Source organism: Streptopelia decaocto (genome assembly GCF_964273445.1).
Source record: "Streptopelia decaocto genome assembly, chromosome: 13".
In the NCBI taxonomy this organism is placed as follows: Eukaryota; Metazoa; Chordata; class Aves; order Columbiformes; family Columbidae; genus Streptopelia; species Streptopelia decaocto.
Genome location: NC_138668.1, coordinates 1,104,972 through 1,120,926, shown reverse-complemented (window position 1 = coordinate 1,120,926; position 15,955 = coordinate 1,104,972). Strand labels below are relative to the sequence as shown.

Here is a 15,955-nt window from a genome sequence, read left to right as displayed (position 1 = left end):
GAAAACAAAGCTGGAATTTCATTAATTCGAGCATAGTGAAAACCCATATTGGTACCTGTTATTTATGCTTTAATGTTAGCGAAGTTGTTTGGGTGCAGACAGGGTAGCGGCTGGTGGATCGGTTGCCCTTTCCCAGGGCTGCTCAGGGAGAAAAGGAGGAGGCAAGCGGCTGATTTTCACTGACATGCGGCTGCTGAACTCGCTGCAGCTCGGACTCTGTTACCACGAGCAAATAGCATCACATTGTCCAGAACTGGAGATTAATTTGCTGCGTCTCCAGTAGATGATATTTATTTTCTTGCATATTATACTGAGATCTCAGGACCGGCAAAGGGTCAGGGGCTGAAAGGATGTAATCAATGCTGAATTTGATTTCAGAATCTGATTTTGCCAAGGAGGAGTTGCTGAGGCTCTGCCTGCTGGTCATGCCGTTAGGAGCAAAGCCACGAGGCTCCAGTAGTCTTGGGCCCGATTCAACTCTTTCGTGTTTACTTTCAGAAGATGAGATGCTGTTTAAAGCACAGTCCACAGAAGGTGTCTTGGGGGATGAAGGACTTTTCCCTCTGCTTGGTCTCTGCTCCTTGTGTTCCCTTTTCACGTTCCTCCTCCTTCGTCTTCGCCTGTAATTCCCATTTTCAAAGAGATCCAGCATGGATTCACATCCCGTTGCAAAGCTCCAATAGTTTCCTTTCCCCTTCTCATTTCCCTCTGTTCTGGGAACCTGTATTTATTTAAAGGCAGTTCAGTATTTGTATGTGTTACAGATGCTGCTGCTTAACATCTGATTTCATTTACATTCAAGAATGGTGTAAACACATATGACAAGACTTTTAAGCCTGTTCTCTTTCATTATAGGAATAGGATGTAAACTCCATCCTCTTCAATTTGTTATCTATTAGCACGCATCAGACAAGGATACACTCTTTATAATTGACAACTCAGAGAGATTTTAAGCGATTCGCAGCTCAGCTGTTTGTTTCCCTTCTCTCCTAGTGATGAGATTATTCCTGCATAATTCTTTTTCCAGCCATGCACAGAGTGTATGTAAATACACAGTTACTGATCTTACCTTTACAAAACAACTGTTAAGCGATAAGTTATGTCGGATGGAGTTCTGCCAGGCTCTTTGATTTGATCTGTAGTAAGGAAATTTCTTCATTATAAAGTCATAAATGCCAGAGAGGGTGACTTTATTTGAAGGACTTTGCTGGATGGCCATTGCGATTAGGGCAATGTAGCTGAAAAAAGGAAAACTTACTGTTACACCATCTCCTTACACACTCAGTTTTTAGGACCACAGGGGTACATGTGTGCCTGTATCCTGCTTCCAAAGCTTGTCCTGGTGGATCTGCACCCTGAGACACCCCAGGGATAAGTTGTGGTCGCCGTCTCTCCACCCCGAGCCCTGGGGTGCTGTTCAGACATCACTTCAGCAGTCGAGTCCCAGCTGGGCTGTTTGCCCTGGCGCTCAGCACACAGAGCTCAGAACCATCACCCACCTCTCACACCCCATCAGGAAAGTTTCCCTGAGCTGCAGTGAGACACACCAGCCTGAGACGCTGCCTGGAGACCTTGCCTGCTCATGGGAAGTACCTTGGGTGCCCCTAGGAACACCTACACCACGCATCTTCCCACCACACCGGGAATATCTGCACCCCGTTCGCCCACTGGCGCATTGCACACTTAATTCCCCTTCTCCTGGGGCTCCTGGAGGTCGGAGGGACCATCTGAGATCTGGTTGCTCAACAGCGTGTCAGAGTTGCTGTGACCCCACACGGAGGAAACAAACCATGAGCACCCCAAACACGGAGAGGGGCAGGAATCCGCCTCCTGCGGCGCCTGCGCTGGGGCCAGACCCGCTGCGCACACCTGGGAGAGGCGCAGAGCTCCCCAGAGCTGTCATCCCACCATCCCAGAGCTCAAACCTCCCCAGGAGACGGGGGGACCTGGAAAAACTTCTTCTTACCTGTATGCCGGTCTGGTGAATTTTTTCTCTTCATCAGAACTACAGGTAGGATAATCATCCCCATCATAATTAAAGCAGTTATAGGGGTACTGCGTGTTGTCAAACATCGTCCTGCTCCTTGCTCAGCTCCTGTGGAGTGAGAGAGATGGAGTGATGTTTCTCAGAGCCTGGACTCCCTCCTCCCTCCTTCCCTCCCCTCTCTGTCTGTTCCCTCTCTGCCCCCTCCCCACGCTCCCTCTCCTCCATGCACACACACTCGCCGTGCTGGGGTGGGGATTGTTTTTGCAATTCTCGCGTCCCAGACAGCCCGTCTGTTAGGATATTTTCTTGTTTTAAGGGGGGCGGTTGTTATTGTTGTTATTGCCGTTGCTTCCAATGGGGCGGCGGAGCCAGGCGGCTGGTGACGGATGGAGCCGGCGAATTGGGGGTGAACCTTTGAACCGGGGTGTGCAGCGCCGGTAGCTGCGCTCGGCTCGCTGGGTGGTCCGGCTGGAGCGGGGCCAGCGCTTCCCCGCCACATCCACAACGTGACAAAAGCAAACAGCATGGTGTTCATAAATCACGCTTCAAGGTCTCCACTTGGAAATTCAACTTTGAGAAGGGAGTGCGGCTCCCCCCAGCCCCCGAGTGCTCCCCCTTCGGATTTTTCTCCCCCAGTGAAGCAGGGTGGCTTTCTTATTTATTTATTTTTAGGAATCCAACGTACAATAAACAGACGTTCCAGGCAGTAATGCATGCTTGTCCTGATCTGCAATCTATAATACGGTATAATAGACATAAATTATATTTCCATGACTAAAGGAAAATGTGTATGTTCAAAGAAAGTAGAACAGAGGGATATGAGGGACTACTGTCAAGCAGGAAAGTAAAAGGAAAATAGCTGTAGGCAGGAGAGCTGCCTGTGTGGGCTTTGATCTGAAGGATGAATTAGACTAATAGCCCCGTGTGTTGGCATCCAATACTGTAACAATTTAATAGTTTTCCAATGCTTTGGAGTGTTTTCCAACAAGTGATGTGAACCAAAGGCATCGCACACCGTTTCAGGGGGGGACTGAAGAGGTGTGTGCCGCTTGATAATCAAACTATTTGAAGAGTCTGTCCCAGGAACCAGCCCCAGGAGGAAATGGATATTGGGAGAGAAAGCAAACTGGTGTGCAGAGAGTTAACTGGGTGGAAATATAGAAGCAGAACCACTAGCAATGCAACTTTTGTTTTCTACAGCATCTTCCATAAAAAATATGTCCCCAAACCCCCTTTGGAATTAAAGGATACGATTAGGGGAAAATTCATCCACACGATAAAGCACCTTTAAAGTAATGTTTAAGTGGTTCTGAGAGTTTTGACCAAGCTGGACACAAGAGGTTTTTGTGTGGAATGTAACAGCACACGGAGCAGGGAGTGTGGGGAAATATATGACATGAAAACACAGTTACAAGAGGTGTTTTCTTGGGAATATGAAGGCAGAGTAGATATCCAAAATACAAAATTATCTTCAATCTAAAATACATCAATAGGCATATGCATGAGGCAGCCACTGCAGAAGAGGTCTTAATACAAAGGGTTGGCTACCGCTGCCTAAGGCGTTAGCAGGGCTGGAATAGTGAGGAAGGCAGAGCAGATTCCGCGCTGGAGAATTAAATATATAACGTCTGATCTTCATTCATTCTTAACCCAGCTGGACTGAGAAAGCTTAAAGTAAAGAAGCAGCTGGGCCATGGACTGGGGAAGATTTTCCCTCACTGGAAACCATGATCCTTCAGACACAAGTAAACATCCCCTTTGGTTTTTAGCAGCGGTTCTTCTCTTTGGAGGTGTTTTACCCCACTGAAATCCATGTAATTCGAACAGTCCCACTTCTCATTTTCAACATTTTTATAAGCAGAACTGGGTTAGTTGACTCTGATTTTACATAACCTGTTACCGACCTTTTCTCAGTTCTTCATGCTCTTTTTGTGAAAATTGCCTTGCCAGGCAACGCAGACATTACACTTTGACCAAAATCCTCCCATATTTACTGACGGTATATAACAGGTGAAGTTCTCTGTAACGAGAATTAGAACAAATGATTGTAGTGCCATACATTTAGTAACATTATTTACCTCAATTCCTATGTTTTCTTGCTGTGGTGAGTGTAACCAGCTTGCCCATGGCTGGCATATTTATAACGTGGTTAAATGTAGTGGCTGTGCAAGAGCTCGTGGCCACTAGTCCTCATTAAATGTCCATCTCGGCAGCTGGTTTGGGAAACTAAATTGGCCTGTGGACAAACGTTATTTCCCGATAGCCAGAAGTGGAGGATTTACTTTCTGCCTCTGTAAATATCACTAAATTCACCTGCTATATATTCATATAGACCATAAGAGGAATGCAGGCCGTTTTTGAGTCCTACGAAGTCAGAAACAAATTATATATTATCTCTCATAAGCTTACTTCTGAAATCCAGATATGCAATACTGCTGAGCATTTCTCAAGGTATTTTTTAAAGCCTGCATCCTGATGTTTTATCCCCAAGGGACTGTTTATGGTCCAATTATAATCCTTGAAAATAATACTCATAATGAAGTGACAACATGCTCTTGTATGTACCACGGTGGAGCCAGCAGGTGCCATGCTTATAGTGGCAAAATGTTGTACAATAGCTTTTTCCCAGCATCTGTGCAGCCATTATAGTTTAACTAGAGAAACTATAACTCATCCCTGTCATTATCATAAAAGTACAATTTTGCCAGGCTAGTGTTTTCTTACGTTGTATATTTGCAGAACCCAAAGTTGTAAACCACAAAAATGCCGTGAAAGATTTGCCTATTTTTTCTTTTTAACATTGATATTAAAAAGTGACTTGCATTTTTTGTAATTACGACACAGATTATGGAATCTGTACGTGAAATTCAGACTGGTCGTAAATCTGAACAGGGCTGAATCACTGATGACAGCTCCTCAGCAGCCAGCGGGGTGCTCAGTGCAGGGCTGCACCCCGACACCCCAGCCCTCCCACTGGTGTGTACTGGTGTTTCCCAGCAAAACAGCTTCTCCTGCCCTCTCGCTGACTTGGGAGCCAGAGGTGGTGGCAGTTCAGGACTCTGTCCCAAACCTTTTACATTTATTATGGAGTCACGGAATGGTTTGGGTTGCTGGGGACCTTTTAAAGATGAGTTGGTCCAACTCTCTTCAGGCAGGGGACCTTCCGCTAGACCAGGTTGCTCAAAGCCCTGTCCAGCCTGGCCTTGAGCACTTCCAGTGATGGAGCATCCACAAACTCAGGGCAACCTGTTCCACTATCTCACCACCCTCACCATAAAGAATTTATTCCTTATATTCAATCTAAACCTACCCTCTTTTGGTTTAAAACACTGGAAACAAGTGATGGCCTTAGCAGGCTTTGGATCACACAACAGTAGTCTATACCACCAGTAAACTACTTTCTTTTTTTTAACCTATTTTATACTTTAAACCAAAAATGATGGAAAGAGAATTTAAAAGCTTGACAAAGAATTAAAAAAACAGAACCCCAACAAAACAAAACCCCACAAAACAACAACAACAACAAAGTTTAAGTGGGACAAATGGTTTGGTTTCACAGGATTTTCAAAACTTTACCTTGTGTCCCTGGTTTGCCCAGCACCTTTCTGCGGGTTAAAGGACCACATCGTTTCTGTATTTGACACAGATACATGAGGCTGCCCCATTGCCAGGCTGTGATTTGGTATTGGATTCTTCACCTTCTCAGTGGCACAAAGTTAAATCCTCCTCATTGACTTCGCAGATGGATGGGCTAGAACACAGCAGGGACGTGCAGGGTTGCACAGGACACCTCGCAGATGGATGGGCTAGAACACAGCAGGGATGTGCAGGGTTGCACAGGACACCTCCCAGATGGATGGGCTAGAACACAGCAGGGATGCGCAGGGTTGCACAGGACACCTCACCTTGATGTTGGTGGGATTCTTCCTCCCCCAGCTGTGAAAATGTCTGGAATCACTGATCCATGAGGCTTTTGGAGACAAGTAGGAAGCGCTGGAGGGTTTGAAGAGGGGATACATTGAGAGGTGATGCCTGTTCGTTTCCACATAGTGCACCTCCAGGACCAGCACAACGATCATGCCTTGACTCATCACGCGCTTGTTTACCAAAACCAACGTTATCCTTGTGCAGCTGCTGTACCTCATCCATCTTTGGTCATTTCTCATTTCAGCTATGTGCAAAATCATTTGGCTATAGGCCTCACTTCATACATTGTTTGAATTCTGCACCAGACACAGCTAATAGCTTGGGCCAGGAAACTTGTTCCAGATGTTAATTAACTCCCTCTGCATTAAGTGGAATCACACAATTAAGGCCTGATTTTTTATAAAACCGTTGTGTCAAGAGAATTAGGAGAATGAACACAAACATCCTGGCTCACACTTTCACACAAATGTCCATGTGCTGTTAAATTGTGGAAACTGGCACAAGTTGTCCCACACATTTATTTTCAGCCATCATAATTATTCCAGAAGAGAAGGGACAAGAGCCAGCCGGGCGTGAAGGAGCCACGCTGAAGCAAAGCAGCTCGTTCCCATCCCAGCTAAGGTCTGCTGCTGTGCCACCAACAGGCCTCGGAGATGCTTATCAAATATCCCATCGGCAACGTGGATCTCCTACTGCCGTAAATCTAAATGACAGAGCAGCCTCATTTTACCCATTCATGGGTTGCAATGTTGTTAGTTCGGTAGGTACGGGGGAGGCGGCAGACCTGAACAGTGCCTGTGGTGCTTTGTCTGCTCTCTGCCACATGTGCCTTTGTTTAAGGGACTTTTGGGGGGTCACACAAACACTTGATAGACCCACAACACAGCGAATTCAAACCTGGCTCTCCCATTCGCTTTGCACACAGCTCAGAGTGAATAAATCAAGGAATTATAGTATCTGATATTGCAAAATGGGGAAATAGTAGGCAAGCAAAGGTGCAAGCCAGCCTTGCCCGAGCTGACCGAGCGCGTGTGGTCAGAGGTCACCTCCCCATGGCGATGTGGGTCACCGGCTTCTTGACGGTGGAGGTGGGTTCTGAGCTGCTGGAGCACACGTGCAGCTTCTCTATGTCACCTCTGTCTCCAGCCACGGGAGATGGTCCCTGTGAGAAGCCGTGACCCTCCAGGGACCCTTTGACTCAGGTCTGAATCAAAGGGCCATTTGAACTGAGAGTCCCCTGACTCCTCCCTTGGACAAGCCTGGGAGGTTTAGCGCTGTGTATTGAGCCAGGACCCATATCTGTAGGGCACAGACAGGCTGAGCGGTTGATGGTTATTTACTGCCTCTTTCTGTGTCCCGTTCGCATCTTCAGTATTAGAAATTCTGCACCCTGGGAGAACAGAAGGGATGGGGAGTTATGCTGTGTTTTGCTGATTTTATTTTCATTTGAAAGCAATAATTCATTCCAGTTCACTTACTCATAACCCTCACCCACGCAGAAGTTTTCTGGGAGCTGTATGAAGCATCTCAAAACAATGCAGATCAAACTGGCAGGACAAACGTAACTGGAAACTGGGCCCCAAGTGAGTGCTGTTCCCGAAGAAGGGGGCGCTGGGCAGGGACCCCACGCTCATCCATCATCACAGGACTGACTCTCTCCAGGTCTCCATCTACTGCTTTCCCCTCAGGCATAATCCTTTCTCATTTCTCCATAAGGTGAAATTTGTGTCTGCGTAAACTTCCTACAATATTGCAGTTTTCCACAATCCCCATCTTCAAAATGGGATCACACTTTGTAAGATATTTCCTACTTCTTATTTACCAAATGATAATAATAATTCTCCATTAGCAGTAAGATTTCTTTTTCCCATAACCCACTCCTCCTAACTCATAATCTGGCTTGATATATGTTCCCCAGTAAGCAAGTTCAATTGTCAAGGCTTTTCTTCATTCTGAAAAAAAATGTCTTTTTTTTTTCCTGTTTTGATAATACCAGTTAAACTACTCGACTTCATTCCAGAATAAACACTCGATGGTTAATATGTCAGGGACATCTGATTACGTTTTCCTCAATGCCAGACATAAGCCTCCTTCTCTTCCTCTGAATTAGAATAATCATCCACAGTTCACAATTTATCATCCCTCAAGTATGTGGCGATCTATCAGATGAAAGCAGCTCTCTGATGGCAGAGAACCGTCAGCACACGGGGATTTGGAGGTTTCTGCTCCTTAAAGAGGGGTAAACTCCCTTCTTGCTTTTCCGCCCTTTTCATCTCGAGAGGCTTTGCAGTGCACACAGCGGAGTTTCAAGAGAAGGCAGCTTTGATCTGTGCCACCTGAAGTGCATTCTCACCATCAGTAGGTTCAGGTGAAAATATTTGTGGTGTAACGCTAGTTCTTGTTGCTGCACTCTCTAGGAAGGCTGGAGCTCTACTGTGTGTCTGGTTGTGAAGTCGTATTTTATGTTTAAGCCAGGTAAGTGCGATAAACAGAATGTATATATGAATGCGAGCCATCTCTGTTTCTGCTTCCTCCCATTGATTTGGGACCTCAGGTTACTTTTCTGCATCAGTGTTCCAGTTTGATCGGTTTGAAATGTCTTTGGGGTTTGAAAGTATCTGAGGCCAAATTGCAGTGCTAAAAGTTTCTGAGTTTCCTTCTGCTCAGCACGTAGCTGCCTTCCTTTGGACTGCTCAATTTAACCAATTAAACCTTTAAGAAACTAGAGTATTTTAATGGAAGCTCAGCGTCTTCCCATTCAGCTGGTGTAGGGTGCTTTCAGGTATATATATGTATATAATAAGTTCTCAATAAACTGCATATCTTGATAAAGAGCTGAAAATGTCCTTATTTGAGAGTAACCTATTTTTGCAGTGGCAGGTTAGATGAGCTGTGTGAGCAAAGCAGTGGTTATTTACAAAATACCTCAAGTACTTACAAATACCTCAAGTACTTACAAGTACCTCAGCTAATGAGCATTTGTGAGAGCAGTTTGGTTTTCTTTACTGTCTGCCTCATTTTCCATGTTGTTCATCAATTCCTATGAATAATTCTCAGGACTTCAGAATGTTGGTCCTAACGATTTATCTCTGGACAGAACACTTGTGGGGAAATAGTAGAAGATGACTTATACCTGTTTAACTGCTGGTGTGAATTTTTAGGCAAACAGCAATTTACGAAGCTTCAAGGCTTCGGGGACTCTGTGTTTGGCTGTGTCCTCAAAAGCTCACAAATAGGGTCTCAGAAATCGCAGGGAAACAAAGTCAGCAGTTTTACCATGCAAAAGATATTCCTAAATCCCACTGTTAATGTGCTTGTCTGCTCTAATACTGGTGAATTGTCCCCAGAGTGAACACAGCACAACATCTCTCCTCGGAGTTGCAACTCAGTTGTATGATGAAAATGTTAATAAATGAGCTATTTTGGAGCATGAAGCTTCACAGGTGACACAGACAGGTTTGTGCCCCATTCACTGCCCACACAACAGTCTGCAGCCGCAACTGCAGGAGCACCCAACTAGCCTGACATTGTACGTGGAAAACAGAAGCACAAGCAAAGGGTTTGGATCAACCCACAGGGCAGCAGCTGCTTGGGGTGAACGGAGCAGAGGAGGAGCTGTGTGGGTGGTGACAGAGGTGGTGACCTGACCCAGGAAACAACAAGGAATGTGTCTATATTTAATTGCAGATCCTGGTGTTAATGATAGTCTCAAGTCGGAAGTTCTGTGCTACTATTTGTGGGCTGGTCTATAAAGGGTGATCAGTGGGTAGAGGTGAGACAAGGGATGGTTTCAACTGCTCCTTCTTTATAGCTGCCTGGAAGTCTTGGCAAATTGTTGTTTGCCCTTCTCTCCCCTCACCACCCCATCTCCTTTCTTTCCTCCCTTCAATACAAGTAGATTTGGAAAAAAAGATAGGCGTAGTCATAAAAAAGAATTTTAAGTGCTCTGAGACTAATTAGCAACGTGCTGTCCCCCCAAAAACACATGCTGCCACCGCCTAACGCACAGCGTGGATCTGAAAGGAAGCAATGACACAAGACAGTCCTAGTCTAGCTTCACTTCTCTAGTCCTAGCCCAACCAAACACCACCATGCACATCCCCAAACGAGCAGCGGAGATCTGCATCTGCAGGCTCCTTTTCCAGCGCGGTGTCTGAGAGCAGGAGGCTGAGCACGGCTCTTGGCTGGCTCTTTGCTGGCTCCGCCTGCCTCAGTTGCTCTTGGTCTTATTTATTCAGCGTTCTTGGGAAAGACTCGAAGGAGCCTCTTACCTGACATCAGGCTCTGGGCTGCTAAAGGCATTTTGTTCTGCAGACGCAGCCTGTAAACAGGAACAGTCTTCAAAATCGCTCAGATGTGGAGAGATGCTTTGGTGTTGACAAAGGACATTGGAGTAGAGTTAGGATTTCTAGGAAGTGGGGTGCGAAGCAGCCAAATTAGCACTTAAAATAAACGGCGAATTCTATTCTGGCACATACTACAGAGATGTCTCCTGGCAGCCCATCGTTGCACACCAGCAGCTGAGGAAACTGGAGCATGGGAGTTCTACGGGCCATACGAGGTACTTCGGAGCCGTTCTCAGTAAGGAAGCTTGGGCAGAGAACGCTTCTCTCTGTTTTATTTAATGAGTAAAATCAGACACTAGGATGTGAAGATCACGGCAGGGCCGCCAGAGTCATGAAGTCTGATTTGCATTTTGAAATACGACTCAACAGAAATCTTAGATCCAAATAACTCTAAATTTGGAGCATGCAGAATTCATATCAGGCTTTTTGTGGTTAAGGCTCTATGAGGCTCTTGCTAGCTTTTGTGGGGAAAACTGCTTTTAAGGAAAGGCGTCACAACGCTTTATGTTTGTTTGTTGGGTACGGGGCTGAACAGCATCAAGCAGCCAGCCAGAGATGTGCATTCGTTGCCCTGGAATACGAGTGGGATGGACATGTTCTTGATTAAGACTTGCGGTTTAGAAGATTGTTTCCCAAGGTTATTTTTGGTTGCTTGTTGCCTGGCTCCAACCCCAATGCATTCATATCTGATTTAGGCAATTTAGAACTTAATCTTTATTTGGAAGTAAAGGAGAGCAACCATTCACAGATTTCAAGGCATGTCCCTAATTTTCCTTAGGACAGTGTAAAGATGTTTGAACAATCTGAGTCTTACAGATGTGGAAGGAATGGAAGAGGCCTGGATACATGATATTGTATGAAGATTTCTTACTGATTACAGTTTGACCATAATAACAAAGGGTCAGAGGAAGAGCCTGGTGTAATGAAGAGTTCGCATGCTCAGGTTTATGGCTCTGGCGCATCCCATCCTGCTGCGGTTCACACGGGTCCTCGCCTCTCTGCAGCTCCACGGCCATTCACACAGAGCTGGGAAAAGCGTTTGGAGCGCACAGGGTCCCGCAGAGCTGGAGGCTGGAGCCGGGGGGTACAAAGTGTTTTCTGAAGAGTGGGATGGGAAGGATCTCTGCAGCGCTGGAGCCCCCGGAGCAGAGCCGGGCGATGCTGCTGCCGCCCTCTAGATGGTGCAATCTGCTAAAAAATTTGAGGAAAGACTCTGATTTGCATTGATTGGGGCCTCTCCCTCTTTTCTGGGCAGAGATTTTTAAAATTCCATTTACGGGAGGGCATATTGCCAATGGCTGGGAACTGGAACGCCGCACTGCTGGTAGTTCCCTTCAGTGTTGGGATGAGAGCCAGATGCAGGATGCTATATGCATATGTCCTAAAACCTGGTGCGCTGTGCTGGATTGTACCTTGAGCTATTTATTTTGCATGTGAAGTTTCTACCTGAACCACTCTGAAGAGTGGTCTCTGAAGAAAGATTGATAGAGACAGTGTGAGAGAGGAAAGGATAAGCCAGGGATTTTCTTCTCCCCCCCTGGTTTATGTAACTTGAATTTAGTGGCTTCTTATCTCAAGCTTTGTAGGTCTCTTACCCTGCAGAAGAAAATAACAATGGTTGCAAAGAAGAGCCCTGACACATTTGTAAAGATGTTTAAATTTGTGGGTGTTTGAGGACGTCCATCCCCAGCTCTGACCCAGCTGCCATTGGGGTGCGACGCAGCTGTGTCGGCACCACGTTACACCTGAGACCAGGAGCCACGCGGAAAGGCTCCTTCTCCCATCTAACGACTCACTGTGTCCTGCAGGGCGACGGCTCCTCCAGCGCCCGGCGGCTCAACGTGCCGCATCAAACCTGGGTCTGTGTGCGGGTTGGGAGCTGGACAAACCGCGTGGGTGTCCCTAGTGGGACTGGGCGTTTCCACACCAGCAACCATCCTGCCGAACACAGCATCCAAACAGGAGCTCTGTCATCCGTCTGGATGAATTGTTGTGGTTTCATTTTCTTCTCCTTTTTGATCTTTATGTTTTCTCCTCAGTGTGTAATTGCTGTTTACAATGAATTCTTGCTGTCCTGCCGTTTGGGGGCCGCCTCTCCAGGCTGCAGGGGGGACAGCGCGACTGGAGCAACTGGGGCTTCTTCAGGTCGGGGAAAGTGGTGGCAAAGAATACAGCTGGTTTATTTGCAATAGACTGTAAGCTCCCGTCCAGTGGGTTTTTTAAAGTATTATCAGAAGTGAAAGGCTACATTTAAAAATGTATAAGCAGGGACTTTCAGCATTGCATGCCTTCATTCATAATTCACCAGTGCTCATTTCTGAAGAAGATTTTGTATTTTTACAAGGTAAATGTACTTTAAAACCTTTCTTTACTTTGCAGTGAATGCACAATTAAGTGAACTTGCTGAGAAGAAGGAGAGGGAAGCAAGGTTTAGAATAGGGTCACCCAGATAGCCATGAATTGACTGTGATTCACATGTAATTCAGCTGTGATTGGGAAATGTTGCATTCTTGTTCATAGCACAGCCCTGGGTTTGGTGCTGGTAGAGTTGCTTTTCTGAAAAGATCTCCAAATTGTTGGCTGGTGAGTGTTATTATCTGCATCTTCAAGCCCGAAGCAAAGGAGCTGCTTGGTGGAGAGGACATCACTCCCATCTCGCCCTGACATGCTGGAGACCCACATTGCTAAAACCAGTTCAGCAGACTGGTCTGGCCTGAAAGTTGCACCAGAGTGTCCTAATACCTAAACAAACCCCAAAGCCCTGTTGATACATCAGTAGGAGACAGAGCTCTCTAGATGCTAAAACAGACTTTGCATGGAACAAATTGTCCACTGAGTATAAGACGATATTCTCAGGAGAACAGTCAAAAAGGTGCCCCCAACAATAAGGCTTCGCTTTGCTCGGCAGTGGCGGAGTGCTCAGCTTGGCCTTGCTGGTTCCTGCAGGCTGGGAGAGATCAACTCGTGCTGCTCGCTTTCCTCCCATTGAGCGGGGATGCAGGCTGAAGTTTTCCAAGTTTTAAATGATCTTCCAATGCGCTCCCTCGGAAGCAGAGACAATGTTTTCCTATAACTCACTGGGAAAGAGCTACAGCACATCACAGGTCACTGTAAGGCAGGACCTGAGTGGACAAGCTGTTGCAAAGCTGGGGCAGATGTCAAGTCGGAGCAGTTCAGGTCTGGTTGTGCAACACAGCTGTTCACCTCAAGGCACAAGAACGTGCACCTTGATTTAGCTCTGCCGCGAAGACACGCTGAATTGCTTTGTCTGAGGTCACTGTCTGGCAGAATAGGGAACGGGACAGCAGTTCAGGCACAGGCTGGATCTGACGTGTGGTGGTGTAAGGACTAATGTATTACGCCACCATGTAGCAGTCCTCTGGCTCTCGGAAGGCTCATGCTTGGCACGACAGATCGGTGCTATTGTAACTCGAGGATCAGCTCCAAAACCAGCCGGATTGTGGTCTGTGAAGGCAGAAAGACTCTGGTGCAGGACATGGAGCCCCCTGAGGTGAGGATGCTCGGTGCTGATGTTAATACGTAACTCCCCTGCAGCCCATCATGTCCAGGCTCCTGCTGGCGCCAGCCGGCTGCTACCCGCCACGCTCCCACCTGAACACGCTTTGCTTGCCCAGGCCCCGCGTTGCATCGATCTGAGCTGAGAGCAGGACAGAGATGTTTACTCTAACAAGAGATACCCACTGTTTCAATCTCCACAGTAATTAGGAGCAAAGCACTTTTAAAGCACCTTCCCTGCACCTATTATATAGGCACAGTGAGCGGTGCAGTCATTAATCAGACAAGCTGCTGGAGACAACTGCTAATTGAGAGCAATCCGACTCCCTGAAGTTTCCCTCCCTCTTTCTACCCATGCTGAAATACGTAATTTCTGCTGCACTCCGGTGTTCGAGGGCAGGTTGTGGTTCTTCACTTCCACTGTGCGGGAAATTGGAGGAGGGGATAAGCAGCGTGTGCATAATACAAGTGTGTGTGTGTGTGTGTGCTGCGTGTCCTGTCCACGTCTGTGCGGTGGTGTGGATGCTCTGTGCTCATATTCCAGTTCTGCAGGAAGAGGTGAGGGTGGGTGGCTGACAGGAGTCAACTGGACAATTTCCACAGACATCTGATTTTGAACGTCCAAATTGGCGGCCACCAGCTCACCAAAGCAGCACCAGCACAAAGAGTGTTTCCAGATGGTGTCAGAAAACTCTGCATGCTCAACCCGTTCACTTAATGCAAGATCGTGTTGTGATTTCCAGTACTTCAGCATAAGGAGGACTTTGCACTACACATCCTCGTGAAGCCAGAGAGCCAATTGTGGGTGAAAGCACCGCTCACCGGCAGAGCTCCAGGGCAGGGCTGGCCCAGACTACATAGAGAAATGAAGAAGAAAATGTCATTTTGTGTTTGGCTGGATGAACCAGGTGGAAAATTCACGGAAAGCACTGGAGTTGCAGCGCAGTGGAACCAAAGTGAAGCCCCGTGTCCCCAGATGTGCTACACTGTGCCCAGCAACCTCTGGACGAGGTCGGTTCTCGCCCAAATGCTGTGCACGTGCGCCTCTTTCTTTATGTTCTAGGCAAAATCAGCATTTTCATCCTCATTTTCTGCTGGCGGATGCATTTTTCCCCCACAATGACAGTGCACAAAGAGTGCTGTTAACACCTGCGCTAACTCAGAATTAACCCACTTAATGAACTTTTGACTTGATGTACCCGTCTTGAGCGCTTTTATCCTTCCTCTTTGCTGCTGGCTCAGGTGGGTGACGAGAGTTTTTTAGCAACTTGGGCTCCTTCCGACAGAGGCGGATGGGACAGTGTCGGTCCCGTGTTGAACCATCGCTGGTTGGACCCAAGACAGCTCCTTGCATGGGGTGCTCCTGCTTGGTTTTGTCCCCAGCACAACTTCATTAGCCAAAGAGAAGTGTCTGGTGGAAAGGCAAGGAAAAAGCCTCACCCCTTAACAAGGCCATTTGGGGACAGTCTGTGCCCAAGCTTGTTCCCATGTCATCCTCAATGGGATATGGCTTTTTTCCCCCCCCCATTGCTCAGTTCTTCATCCTTCACGAGTTGCCGAGGACTCAGCGATGAAAACCCATCTGGTTCCCTCAAAGGACCAATTCCATTCAGCCTGTTTGCCCTCCTGATGGACGTTTGTATCTATTAATTGTCTTCCCTCTCAATTTCTGATTTCCCACTGATACCACAGAAAGCGCTGAAGAAACAACAAATTTCAGAAGACAATTTCCCACCTCCAGTGTTTGTGGATAATTAGAAGATTGAGTACAAATGGCTTGCAAAGCTGCTTAGTAACATATTTTTTTCCTTCCATTACTTAAAATAGTTAATTTCTCTGTACATTTTAGACATCCCAAGCTCTTTTCCATGCAAAAGACAGATGTGACCTCCTCTATGCCTCTTGTCCCTGTCCTGCCAACTATGATTTTGAGCAATATCATATTTTTAGCATTTACTGTGATGATGACGCCCGGTGTTTACGTGCTGCTTTATCTTCTACATGCATTAGCAAGTGAGAAGGGGTTAACCCACGCATTTCCAAGGCAGACAGATCCCGCGAGCTTCCATAGATGGACAAATTGAGGTGGAAAGGTGCAGTGACATGATGAGAATGCAGGAGGAATGGGGATGAATTCTGCAACTGGAGATTCTCCCACCCAGTAACTTTTGGCTGCAGA

The 15,955-nt window shown here is 46.8% G+C and overlaps 1 protein-coding gene across 1 annotated transcript; it reads right to left on the bottom strand.

Annotated features, from left to right (window-relative positions):
- Nucleotides 1-238: 238 nt before the first annotated feature.
- Nucleotides 239-2,073, bottom strand: FOXL3 (forkhead box L3; the record flags this gene model as incomplete). Its single annotated transcript, XM_082064403.1, has 3 exons — nt 239-721; nt 1,070-1,238; nt 1,967-2,073. 3 exons carry the CDS (start codon nt 2,071-2,073, stop codon nt 239-241), a joined length of 759 nt encoding a protein of 252 aa, XP_081920529.1.
- Nucleotides 2,074-15,955: the final 13,882 nt, after the last annotated feature.